The sequence below is a fragment of the Thermobia domestica genome, chromosome 15 (genome assembly GCF_964235325.1).
Source record: "Thermobia domestica chromosome 15, izTheDome1.hap1.1, whole genome shotgun sequence".
NCBI classification, from domain to species: Eukaryota; Metazoa; Arthropoda; class Insecta; order Zygentoma; family Lepismatidae; genus Thermobia; species Thermobia domestica.
In genome coordinates, this window is record NC_137468.1 from 2,123,438 (window position 1) to 2,137,507 (window position 14,070).

Below are 14,070 nucleotides of genomic sequence, written 5' to 3' on the forward strand. Positions count from 1 at the left end.
CGTATTATGAAAATTATTTAACATTAATAGACAACTTCTGTATCCCTACACTAGAACAAAGCTAAAATGTGATAGATATGATTTTTCTCCATAAAATACTGGTATTACATAACGAGTTTAATTGTACGGATCTCATATCAACACTAAATTTTCATGTCCCGACACTTAAAACTCGTCCTGATAACTCTGGCCTGTTCTATTGCAAAAAAGCAAGGACCAACGTATTATTGAAATCACCAATTTGGAGAATGTGCTCTACTTATAACAAAATATGTATTGAACCCAAAGAAATTGACATATGTAATATGAACTCTATGTTTAAGGAAACTATTGTAAATGTATTATGTAATACACCAACACTATAATTGGACTTATGCCTGTTGTGTTGATCGAAAATGACCGATATGAGTGTCGAATAAATACATTTTCGGGTCGTTGAGATGAACAGTGAGACTTTCGGTGCCGTTAAATCCAAATTCAGCTCCACAACTTGGGGAAGAAGGAGGGAGAAGATATAGAAAAATGATCAAAAATGACATATATTAGTGTCGAATACATAGTTTTCGGGGTCGCTGAGATGAAGAGTGACACTTCTGATGGCATTTAAATCCAAACTCAGTCACTGTTAGCACTCCTAAGAGGGAATGGTGACATGTAAAAATGATTGAAAATAACCGATATTAGTGTCAAATTCATAGTTTTGGTGGTCCCCCAAGTTGATTAGTGACAGTTTTGGTGTCGTTTATGTCCATAATGAAACGGGTGTTCTTTCCATGCGAAGAGCGAGCGTTCTACTAGTCTTTAATAGTAATTAACAAATTATATTCGTGTCAATATCTTAGTTCATTAATGCTTTTTTTTTTTTTTTTTTGCCAGAACGAAACTACATTTTTCATTATTTAAATTGCAAAACTTTATTTTTAAAAAATGTTTTTAACTAAATTTCAACTTTCAGGGTAACCCACGTAATATATATGAGACCATGATAACTATTATTCCGTTGACTACCAGGCCAGTAGCCAGCCGAAATTACGAATCGCCCAGTTAAAATTGAGTCATCTGACTAACCATGGTCCTTCATAGGATATTGCGAAAGAGAGTTTACTTAAGTACTTTTTCATATGTCAGCAAATTTAATTAATATTTTAATAACGTATCAGGAATATGGCTCTGGCCAGCCATCTGGTATAGCGTCTAATGGTGGTTAGTGTTTATTATTATTATTATTATTATTATTATTATTATTATTATTATTATTATTATTATTATTATTATTATTATTATTATTATTATTATTATTATTATTATTATTATTATTATTATTATTATTATTATTATTATTATTATAAGTATTCTTCCTTTTGGCAGATCCTGGGACTAATGAGAGTTTTGTTTTTCAATTTTGGATTTGGACCTGGAAATGTTTCTTCCATGTTTCTCGATCTTCAGCTTCCTCTTTTAACTCTCAATATTTTGTCCTATCTTTCAAATCATCGATCAGTTGTGTTTTTCTCCTTCCTACTCCTCGCTCCCCTTCCATCTTTCCTTTTATGGCGGTATGTAAAAGACAATTTCTTCGCAAGATGTGTCCATTATAATTGGTCTTTCTACGAAGGATGGTGGCCAGAAGTGTCCTTTTCTGTCCTATCCGTTTTAAAAATCTTCGTTTGTTGCTCTTTCAGTCCATTTTATCTTCTCCATTTTCCTCCAACACCACATTTCAAAGCTCTCTAAATATTTCTTCTCTCACTTCCATAATGTCCAAGTCTCTGAACCTTAAAGTCCAATACTCCATATAAAGAACTTGACTAATTTCTTCCTTAGTCCAATATTAAGCCTGGAAGTTAAGAGTAACCTTTTTTTGTTGAATGCTTCTTTGGCTATGGCTTGATCTGATCTGTCTGGTGCCGAACGCGTCTTTCATCAAAATACTTCCGAGGTATTTGAAATGGTCGTCCTCTCCAAGTACTCTTTGTTCTAATAGATTCCCTTTCTCAACCCAAATGTTATGTTAAAAGTTAATTTCATGCGGTTGAAACGTTTCCTCGCTTTGACTATTTTATGAACGCAACATGTGAAAGTAACGCATTGTGGAAATTATTATCTTGCCCCTCACTAGAACAGAAATTTTGGGATACCACGGACATGTCATCGGGACTCACACCAATCAGCTTACGAACACTGAAAACTATGGATTCGACATTAATATCGGTTGTATCCGATTCTTTTTACATGTCACCGATACCCACTTCTACGAGTTCTATTGTTATCTTACTCCGATAATTCTTATTTTTCGGATTGTAAATCGTATATGTACCAAGTTTAGTTGCTAGAACATGCAGGTATGTTGAACACAACCAAATATACAGGGTGAGCCATTCACCTTCAAACGCTCTTCTAAGTTTTAAACTAATAAGCAAAGGACACGAATATTTTCCATCATATAAATATTGGCAGGGAGACATTATTTGATATACTCCTCAATAAAAGCAGATTGACAGAGTTGTTGAGACCTTCTATCATTCCTATTCATAGATTTATCCTTTAATTCTTACTTGTTATTCATGGAACCCGAAGGTTCAATGCCACGTTGCATTGAATCCTATCCTTAGCCATCTGGATCCAGTTTCTACTTTGGATTCCTATTTCTGTGAAATCCATCTTAATATTGTCCTCCCATCTGCGCCTAGATCTTCCTAATGAAAGTTTTCCGATTGGTCTTCCAATTAAGACTTTAAAAGCGTTCCTACTTTCTTCCATCCTAGCTTCATGACCTGCCTACCTGAGGTTCCTAGATTTGATGACCCTAACAATGATTCCTAAATTATGTAGTTCCTCGCTATGAAGTTTTCGCCAATCCTCATTCCCGTTCCTCTTAGATCCGAATATGCGTCTTAGAATCTTGTTCTAAAATATTTTCAGTCTATTTTCTTTCCTCAGAGTAAGCGATCATGCTTCGAAACAATACAAAACAACAGGCATGATTATCATTTTATATAGTTGAAGCTTCAAATTCCTGGTCAGGCGACGACAAGAGATTTTGAACTGAATAATAATAAATTTCCTGCTTTTAGTCGACATTTAATTCCTATTCATAAAATGAAGGAAAATGTGCTTCTGTCCTATACCATTCATTTGGTGAATTTTAAAGAACTTTAGTTTATGGAACCTTCTTTATATAGGGTGCGCATGTATTCGGAAAAAAAAATCTCAACAGCTAATTGGTGGATGAACAGCATTGTCACCAGAATGTAGAGGATTGAAAATTTAAAAAAAATGAAATGTTGGTCGTTGATGGAGGCAATATTCAAACCAAAATTAGTAGAAACCAACTATTTCCGGTTTTAACGCTGATCATTATAAAGCAGAAACCGTAACAGATAGCGAGAAGCGGTTTCCTGTCTTCAATTAACAGGTTGACTGCCAAGGTGATTTGAGGGTACTGGTCCCACGAGGTCAGTACAATTTCTCCTTACCTCTGATTCGATTATGAATAGTTATGCCACTTTGTTGTCGCGATATCTTGTTTTTTTCCCGAAAATGTACCAATGGGAGCCGACCATCATATGTGATGCATGCAGTTTTGTGTAGAAAGTGAGATGTATAAATACTGGAGAGAAAACATTGCACAGAAAGATTATGTTCATATGTTGAACATATTTTTTGGCTATGCTGCAAAATATCCTCACCTCACCTAGCGTTACCAAATCTAGCATAATGATGCTAGATCTAGCATAATTTGCATGTCTTTAGCATCTAGCGTCTTGCTTTTAGAATCCTGCCCAAATCTAGCATAATTTCAGCAAGTTTATCAAAAAGCCGTAAAACCTGGAGATGAGAAAGAAGTTGGTCGTGGGAAGAAGTAGAACGGCAGAAATGTATCCTCTCCCATTGATTCATACAGTCAGTAAACCATAGAGGCAGACTTATTTTCGTAAATAGGTTAGAAGCGGCTTTGGGCCTTTTTTTTTTTTGTGGCTCCACCCAGGGTTTTCTAATCCTTTAACTGCGAGGCATGGGCGGAGCTATGGGGACCATTCTCCCCCAACTTTTTGACAACTTCACTATCTTTATTTCTGACTTCATGACCACCTTTGTTCCTGAAAGGAAAGGCCCGAGACCGACCAAAAATCTGCCTCCCAGCAGACAATTCCCAACTCCGCTTATCCTGCGAGGTAATTTTCTTTCAAAATATGTAAAGAAACACTTTTGCGTTCATTTATACGATATATACGCCATTGAGTTTGGCAACGACTGGACTAGTTTAGTTGAGTCAAAGCTTTGGTGCGTGAAGTATTGAGTTCTATCCTCGCATTCTTGCGCTCTGCGTATTTTAAGTTACGTTATCATATCTCAACTTCGTTTTTTCTTTTAAAACTCCTGAATTAGTAATTATGAGGATCTAGCATAATTTGACTGAATCTAGCATAATTTCGATCAGGTTTTAGAATAATTTCGAGCTGTGAGTCTGGCAACGCTGCACTAAAGTTTATATTTCAATAACCATGGTCATACTAATGTACATTCATGTCCAAAATTATTGTCGCATGTCTATAAATATGTTTTTCTAGGTATATAATTTTATAACGAATTCGCCCGGTATTTCTTAAATGTTAGTATGTGTATAATCTGTAACGACATGTAAAGGAGCAGTAAATAAGAACAATAAAACGAAAATAAAACTTTCTTGTCTATTTAGCAACATTTTGTTTTACTCATTCTAATTTTCGTATTTTTAATTATTTCCCTATGAACTTTACCACAAATATACATTTTCCGATTATACACATATTATCAGTATTAAAAGTACCCTGCAAAATCATTATCAAATTATATTCTTACTAGAAGACAGTTATAGATATGCGACAATAATTTTGGACATGAGTGTACTTGCACAAATATTTACCTTATATATCTGGCTATTTCATGTTTAAAGTACAATGTTCTAAATGATTACGTTTGTAAGTTACACGCAATTTTCTTTAAAATTCCTTTAATCGTGTCTTACGGTAAGTTTAAAAGAAACACCGACTAAAAATAGCAATTTCCTCCTAATTGTAAGAGGAAATGCAATGTTTTCTCAATTCTTACGTGTCGCGAAGTATGGTAAGAGAGAAGCCAATTAATTGTTTTAGTGACAAGCTGAATGCGGTCTGTGTTTATCTTTGGAGGTGAATGTAAGCATTGTAATGTTTTTTGTTGTTAGCAGGTGTTACCATTCTAAGCAGAGCTCACTCGGAAGACACAGCGTGCACGAAAGCGGCGCAGAATACCACCTGGGACCCTGTTTGCGCATCCAACGGAAAAACCTTCCAGAATCCATTGGCCTTTGAGTGCTATGCAGAGTCTGTACACGGTGAGTATCCTCACATCGGAAAAAGTATTAACAAAAGTTATTATATGATTCTGCTATCACTGAAAGCAAATTTACACTCCTTCATACATTACGGCTGTCCGCTTCCCAATTACTCTATTTTTCATTCTTTCTGTTTCTTTTCTTTCCTTTTTCTTTCTTTTTTTTGGTTAGTTTCTCGTCTTTGGTGGTATTATTTTAAGTAAATTTCACAAAGTCCATACTCAACATTTGATGGAAGCTCATAACTTGGGAATCAAAATCCTTCAATATTTTACATGCTTATATGAGGTGCATTCAAGTTATAACATTTCCAATTTTTCTCTCAGTACTGGTAACAGACAGAAACGTGCTGGTTGTTTCAAATACGGACGCACTCATTGCCAATGCTTGACAGAGATGGAAACAGCGTACGTACACAGAACTCTAGCGGCAGCGGTAGGAATGATGACTAGAGTCCGGATTTCCATGCACAAACTCGTAGCAGTCGATAAGTAAATAACAGTCGCGTTGTTACCCCCTTTGTAAGTTCGTACGTACTCAATGAATAATCCCTAAAAGTATGAGCTTCCTGCTCCTTTGGGAACTGATGCAGCTTCATGTATACTATATCCCTTTAGGGTAGTATAAATAGAAGTAATAATGATGCATGAGTAACTAAGCATCTCCGGCAGGATTATCCTGCCACAGCTAAATTCTCCCAAATGTTCTGCATAATGTGTTAATTCATCTTGAAGCCAAATCTAAATTCTTGTGTAAAATCAGTTATCAAATCTGGAACTTTTAATTCTGTTTTAGTAATCCAAATATTAAAATTTCAATAATCACTTCATTAAATGCGTAGATGTTTGTGTCCGGCGTTACTCATAGTTTATGTGTAATGATCGTTAAGGTAATTGATAACAGGAGAATCAACAGCCAATATTGTGGATCGATGGTACGACTTTAATGTGGATTTTAATTAATTTTTTGGAAGAAATGAGGATGAGTTTAATTGCTTGGTGCGATTTTATAGCCATAAATGAGGTATGAAAGGCGACGATTTTTGAATAAGTATAAAATAAAATAATAAATATTTGATATGAAATAAATAAATAAATAAATAAATAAATAATGGAGCTACGTATGAAGAAATGAATACATAAATAAGAGAATCATAGAAGTAAGTAAATAAATAATCTAAATAATATATATTAGGCTACAATCTAACCACCGCAATTATAATTCATAATTAATTACAAAGACTAGCTGAATGATATATATATATATATATATATATATATATATATATATATATATATATAATCCACTGTTTCTATTATTTGATTCCTACAATATATATTATGGTCTTAAAGCCATCCACTGTATGATACAGCCGGATTCTCCTGGAGTATTTTACTATCTAAACAGTTGTAATCAACGAGAGAAGTCCAATAAAATGAAATCAACTATTGTCACGACCAGCATCTTAGCAAATTGAAGATCGATTATGATAATGCAATTATACCATCATATGTAAAATCTTCATTAACGCAAAGAATAATTTGTTTGTTGTTATTGATTATTTGACACTTCTGTTGAACAAAATATAAACCATAAAAAATTAAAATCCAGTTGTTGTTTACCTGTTTAAATAGTGTTTGTTCAGAAATAGTTGTTTTCTTATACTACAATTTTAAATCTATTACCTTCATATGCAAAGGTCTGGAAAATCTTAGGTTACGTCGACTCTCTGGGGTAAGGTCAACTCGTTCAACGAATCTGGATGCGTTGAAGTATATTTTCTAGAACAATGTTTCTAGTGGCGACTCAAGGGCTTTAGTAAGTGTCACCTATCGCCTGTCATAATGATCACTATCGATAGCGTGGCATTACAAATACTATCAAACCGTTGCGTGAACAAAAGGGAGCAATACATCGTAACTTCGCGAAAGATAAGCGGTGGAGCTTTCACAAATACTTTCTTTACACTTGCTACAAGCGCGTCTACTTCTGGATATTGGCATCTGGTTGTTTCTGCTACTCGATGAAGACCGTGTAAAGGACAAATCAGGTGGACTAATTTAGGATACAGCACTTTATTCTATTATTCTATACAATATTTTATTCTACATCTACTTCACTTTAAATACTACTTCCTTGTGATATACTCTGAAATATGCTAGTATGCAGCAATAAAATTTAGAAATATGCAGTAACCTGCAGAGTTTAAGAAATATGCATGCACATTGAAATTCATTCAAAATTATATGAGCTATCATATGCGCCTGAAACGAATCCTTACACGTCCGCCGGAAAGAAAACATTACTTGCCATTCGTTTCTGCATGTTACTATAAACATGCATTTTGCATATAAATCCGGGCAATAGTGATGACTGTTTTTGAAATTTACGATGCTCGTAGCATGGTCTCCATTACAAGAACAGCGTGTAATCATTCGTTTTCCCCATTTGCGTGGTATAACACTGCTTGATATTCATCGCCAGTTGAGTCAGACATATGATCCCTAACAGCACAAGATGTGCTAGGCATGTGCTATTTAGATGTCCCGGCTACTTTTTAGGTACCCGATACTTGGCACATGTGATATTTATGTGCTAAGTATGTACTTCAGCTACCTACAGTCTTAGGTACTTGTTACACCGAATTGATATTTGAAACTATGTAACACAAATATAGCATTTATATACCTGACTCAGTTTCGCACTCTAAAAGTCATTTGTTTTATGTCGTCACTTGGGACATATATCTGTCATGTTCTAGGTACGTCCTTTAGGTACATATTGTTTCAGATACCCTAACAGCATAAGATGTGCTAGGCATTCGCCATTTAGGTGTTCTAAATAACATTCATCTCCCACATTTGATGCATTTGTTGCTTCTTTTCCTAAGCGATTGTGTACTAGAAGCAACAAATGCATCAACTTTATTAGATGAAAACTGTCGCCGATCATTTGAAAGTGAATATGGAAGAACCATAAAATAAAGTAAATGGACACTCGTGATTTTGTTATAGATAAAATTACATGGCGAGTAGATTTTATCTGATCCCAAACAGTTATTGTCGAATATACACGGTTAAAGGAGCACTCTGATTAGCCAAATTCAAAAGACCTCAACTATTTATCCCTCTACAAGCGCCATTATCTTCATCGCCTCCGTCGGAAGAGCACGGGCTGATAATCTGAAGGTTGGTGGTTCGCACCTACTCTGGGGTACCGGTACACTTTTTTCTACTTGTTTAAAGTATTTTTAGACTCACCTCAATGTAAACACATTACGCATTTTTTTGAAGAGTAATTTTGGGGTTCATTGACGCTTATGGCATAGGGGACGTACCTAGAACATACTAGTCAGTCACGTTCCCCAGGTACAAGTCAGGCATGTGCCTAGGGGCGGACATAGACTGTGACTATCACTTGCCATCCATGTGATTCCTCTCTTAGAGGTACATATGGCACATACTGGACACATTCCCATGTACCTGAGAAAACATGATATGCATATGCCTGCTTTGCAATTTTGCTGTTAGGTATGATGGTGTCATGGATGTGTCTAATGTGCGTTCGTGGGTGCGACAGTTCAAATAAAACAAAAAGTCGTGTGACAACAAACCAAAACAATCTTGGTCTCGCATAAGCCAGTCTGACGACAGTGTGAACAGATCCCACGGAAACGTCAAATTTGGGGGTGATGTGTTCTACACTCCCTTAACAGCACAAGATGTGCTAGTCATGTGCCATTTAGGTGTCCCAGCTAGTTTTTAGGTACCTGGCACTTGGTACATATGATATTCATGTGCTAAGTATGTTCTTCAGCTACCTAAAGTTTTAGGTGCTTGTTACACCTAATTGATATTTGCGACTATGTACCTCGCTCAGTTTCGCACTGTGATAGTCATTTGTTTTTATGTCATCATTTGGGACTTCACGTTCGAGATACTTCCTTCAGATGCATACGTCGTTTTCAGACATAATTGATATCTGCAGCGACGCACGAATGAGTCAGCTGTTTGCATTTGCTCATGCGCAGTAACATGAAACGCTTTCTGCTCCAATTTCTGTCCTAGTACACAATCGCTTAGAAAAAAGAAGCAACAAATGCATCAAATTTGAGAGATGAATTTAGAAGAAAAAGTTACATAACTGATGAATAAAAATTAAGATGAATCTTTCATACATATGTGAACAGTTAATTATCTACGTAGTTAGTGATTCAGTGATACAGTATTGTATTTTTGTTCTTTTATTGTATTTTTTAGATGCCAACCGTCGCCGATCATTTGAAAGTGAATATGGAAGAACCATGAAATAAAGTAAAGAGACACGCGTCATTTTGTTATAAAATTACATGGTGAGGAGATTTTGTCTGATCCCAAACGGTTATCGTCGAACATACAGTATTACAAGAGCACTCTGATTAGCCAAATTAAAAAGACGCGAACGATTTATCTCTCTACAAGCGACGTTTTCTTAATCGCCTTCGTAGCCAAGTCGAAGATCACGCGTCTAGTAATCAAAGGGTTGGTGGTTTGCGCCCACCCCCGACTCACCCACTTTTTTTTAAACTTTTTAAAAGTATTTTTTAGACTCACCTTAATGTAAACAAATTACGCACAAAGGCGATTTAACATATTTTGGGCGAGTAATTTTCGCTTACGGTATGAGGAAGAATAAACCTAGAACATACTACGTAAGTTCCTCAGGTGCATGTCAAGCATGTGCCTAGGGGCGGACATAGACTGTGACTATCACTTGCCATCCATGTGATCTCTCTCTCATAGTTACATAAGGCTCATACTGGGCACATTCCCATGTACCTGAGGGAACATGATAGGCATATGCCTACTATGTAATTGTGCTATTAAGGTCATTCTGCGATCCTCCAAAACAACTTTCTCCACTTGTTCGATCATGTCGTCTTTCACTTGTTAGTGTGTGATTGACCCGCCGAACAGTGAAAGACAACGATTTAAAAAAATAAATCGAAAATGATAGGATTTTTACAACTTACTTTAATTATAAAAATAAACATTTAAAATTTCGCTGATTTTCAGCGTGTTACAATACAATTTTCATCCCCTTCTTTGCGTTCTACCGTTCTATGACCTTCATAGATGTATTCGCATATTACGCAATCATTGCATGCAATCTTTTCCAATATTATCTGTGCTGTCTTGATTCATCTGATTTTGTTAGCTATTTTTATAGGGCTATGACCCTGGATATTGCATGCTATTTAACATGGAGAAATTCATAGAACTTTTACTTTGCTTTAAAATACGACCTAACACTCTCCTGTTTTTAACTGTCTCTAGTACTGTTCTTTTTCATTTTTTTCTTAATTCCTTTATTGATTTGTCCCATCGTAGGTATTTTTCGTCCTTTTCGCTCGTGTTTAGTCCTCCGGAACATTTACTTTCTTCTCCATACAATACAGTAATTCAGAAGCTTCATCAGACAATTCTCTCTCCAAATTTCATTTAGTAGTGAATAGAATACACTTTCCTTCTTCAGAGGATTCTAGTGTTCTTGTTTTTATATTCCATTCACATCTCAGATCCTCAGCCAATAATACTACTTAGGTACCTCAACAAACAATGTACTGAATGTAATCCCTGATATGAAATGTCAGTATTTTGAACACTCACCTGCCTAATAAGACGTTTTACCAACTAGTATTGATTCTTGATGTGATGTTCATTGGTCGAAATATTCACTCCACAGCTCTCTTTCCACTGAAGCAAATTTCCGTAGCATGTGAAGGCGCATATTTTGTCGTGTTTCATCACAGAACTTGCAAAACCAGATCAATCTTTCGAGATGTCGGAAAACAAGACCTTTTGTCAGGAGACCAAATTCAGAAAAGTCTGCGGGCTATGCGCCAGGGGACTTAGCAGGAGACATGAGAAACTGATAAAGTTAATTCCTTTCTCAGCTGCTTTTCGTCCATAGAAGTTCAGCAAAGACTTTGTGATGAGGTTGAGTGCTTTGTCCACGAGAGCCTATGTTTTATTTTATTTCTGTTTCTTCAATCGAGAAATTCTCCGATCATACAGGGACTATATTAAATACCACAAGTTGCTTTCACCTTACATTGAGATCTTAAACTCCATAGGTCATCCCACACGTAGTAATCGGTTACCAACAAGAATTCTGTTGTAAAATTGTTCCTTGAACTGAGGAATGAAGTCCCTAAGTGGCTTGTCTGTAATACACCAACCTTTCGTGAAGATTAACTATCTATTTCCACTTGTCACCTAAAACGAGGCGAGTTTCATAGTTTTTACATGTTAATGAAGTGTTCCAGTCATAAGAGTATGCCCTTTTGAATTATCCCATTGTTCCAGAGCCAGATTTTTATGAATGACATGTTTCACTATGCCAGTGGACATGTGATGTGCGACGATACTTGTCTCAGTGAGTATACTGTATTTCTTTGTTCGCTTCAGCTTTAATGCCGTGCAGCGTTCATCGTGAGGTACGGCTGAAGTCGTTTTCACTTCACATGCCTGCTTCTCAGACGGACATTTTACGCACTGCGTAATTACAAAGCCTACATCAGAGTCCTCATTCCGTAGGGAATTGTGTCAAATTTGCGATATTCGACACCACATAGTAGTTTTGCGATATGATGCCAGTTATGCAAATTTTACATTTACAGACTTATCACGAGAAGTTCTTAATGTATACTTTCCGTTGCGTTGTGTTGCGGTCGACAAATTTTGCGAAGACCTCTACGGAATGACGTCCCAGGTCTACTGATTATAATACCCTCTGTTTTGAATCTTTGTGCAGTCGGAATCACAAGCCGTAATATCGTTGCATCTCTTCAGGTTATGTAGCTTATTAGGCTTAGCAATGCGGTATTTCTATCCTTCCCTCTGACAGCTTGTGTTTTCAGACATCACACATTGAATTATCTGCAACAACATCTCGCATTCTGCTTTTTCCCTTCAAGTTCTGTAGCTAACACAGATGATGCCTCAATTTTAATTACTATTGAACAAATAAAAGTTTTCTTTTTATTAATAGAATAAGCATAGTGATTTCATGAACAATATTATGTGCAAGATTGATGTTATTTTGTTTTGTTAGGTAAAGAGTTATATGGAAGGCCAGGGAGTTGCCCGGAGGATCCATCTCCTGACTACTGTTCACTATCCTACACCGTCTGGAGACAAGTTTGTGGCACAGACAACAAGACCTACAGCAGTATCTGGGAGCTGCTATGCGAAGCACAGAAACAACAGACTGGTAAGCCGAATTCAATGTTCATAAATATTTAGATTTAGAGATGGTAGTCTCTTGAAGTTGGACCTCAGTTTTGTGTTAACAAGCGTGGTTCAGTGAGGTCCAGTGAGTACGAACAACACTACAGCTCACAGATAACGAGAAGAACTCTAGCAGAAATAGTGTGACGTAGGTGTGACTTTTCGCACGGGGGTTTCAAATGACACCACGGAATAGCACACAGATAACTATCCGGAGTAGCAGACGACATCTAAGTATAGACCACACCTCAAAAACTGAAAATGGACTTGACCGTGTCGTTGACCTTTCCCCGCTTCCCCTGTTTTAGGGTTCTTCTCGTCATCTGTGAGCTGTATCTAGCTCCATAAAAATTCATTTTTGTCCACAGTTTTCTTCCACTAGAAGCTAATAATGTTATTCATTATTACAATTAGGTTAAAAGGGAGTTACCGTGACCCCATACTTTTCAACTTTTTTGGATTTAAAATGTAAATTTCGATGAGCTGTGTTCAATGGCACCAATTTTGATATCTGGAACCGACCGCTTCAAGGTCAAATTAGGGGTCAAAAATAAAAAGTGCGAACCAGTGACCGACTGGGACGAAATAGGTGTCATTCGATTCATATTCACACCTACATTAACAACTGATATTCCATATTCTCGAAAATTCTATTTTGACCCCGAAAATTAAGGAAAAGCTGGAATTTTGGATCTTGGATTTTCGTTAATTTTCCAGATGAAAATTTGAATTTTCGACAAATACATGTACATGTGAATACAAATCGAATGACACCCATTTTGTAGCAATTGGTCACTGGTCTGCATTGATAAAAATCCCGGATTTTCGTTAATTTTTGGTATCAAAATAAAATTTTCGGGAAAATGATATATCAATTATTGATATACGTGTGAATGCGTATCGAATGACATTCATTTCATCCCAGTCGATCACCACTGGTCCGCATTGTCCATTGGTCCTACTTTATATATATATATATATATATATATATATATATATATATATATATATATATATATATATATATATATATATATATATATATATATATTTAACCCTTAATTTGACCTTGAAGCGGTTAATTCCAGAAATCAAAAGTGGTGCCATTGAACACAGCTTATCAAAATCTACATTTTAAATCCAAAAAAATTGAAAAATACAGAGCCACGGTAACTCCCTTTTAACTTTACAATTATTTCATAATTTATTTGTTGTAGCCTATGTTCTTATCATTTTTGAACAGTTATACATTATTGATATAACTATTGAAATATTTTACTGATTGTTGTGTAATTGGTTCAATAATAATTATTCGGTATTAAACGTTAAAAAATATGTTTAACAACTAGTCTAACCTTGCTCTCATATTCGTGTACGATATCTTCGAGGAGTAAAAGTATGTATTATTCCAATTCTTGTATAGAATCATTTGAATTTTAAGAG

The 14,070-nt window shown here is 35.8% G+C and overlaps 1 protein-coding gene across 2 annotated transcripts in view; it reads left to right on the plus strand.

The window, feature by feature from the left end:
* LOC145671801 (serine protease inhibitor dipetalogastin-like) overlaps positions 1-14,070 on the plus strand; it is a 70,817-nt gene that overhangs the window by 19,929 nt on the left and 36,818 nt on the right. The window contains exons 2-3 of one of the 2 annotated variants that reach the window (XM_081741032.1): positions 5,207-5,356; positions 12,452-12,610. In XM_081741032.1, coding sequence (XP_081597158.1) covers positions 5,207-5,356; positions 12,452-12,610 — 309 coding nt within the window. The remainder of the gene's footprint in view (positions 1-5,206; positions 5,357-12,451; positions 12,611-14,070) is intronic. The other variant, XM_081741033.1, reaches the window with a different exon arrangement.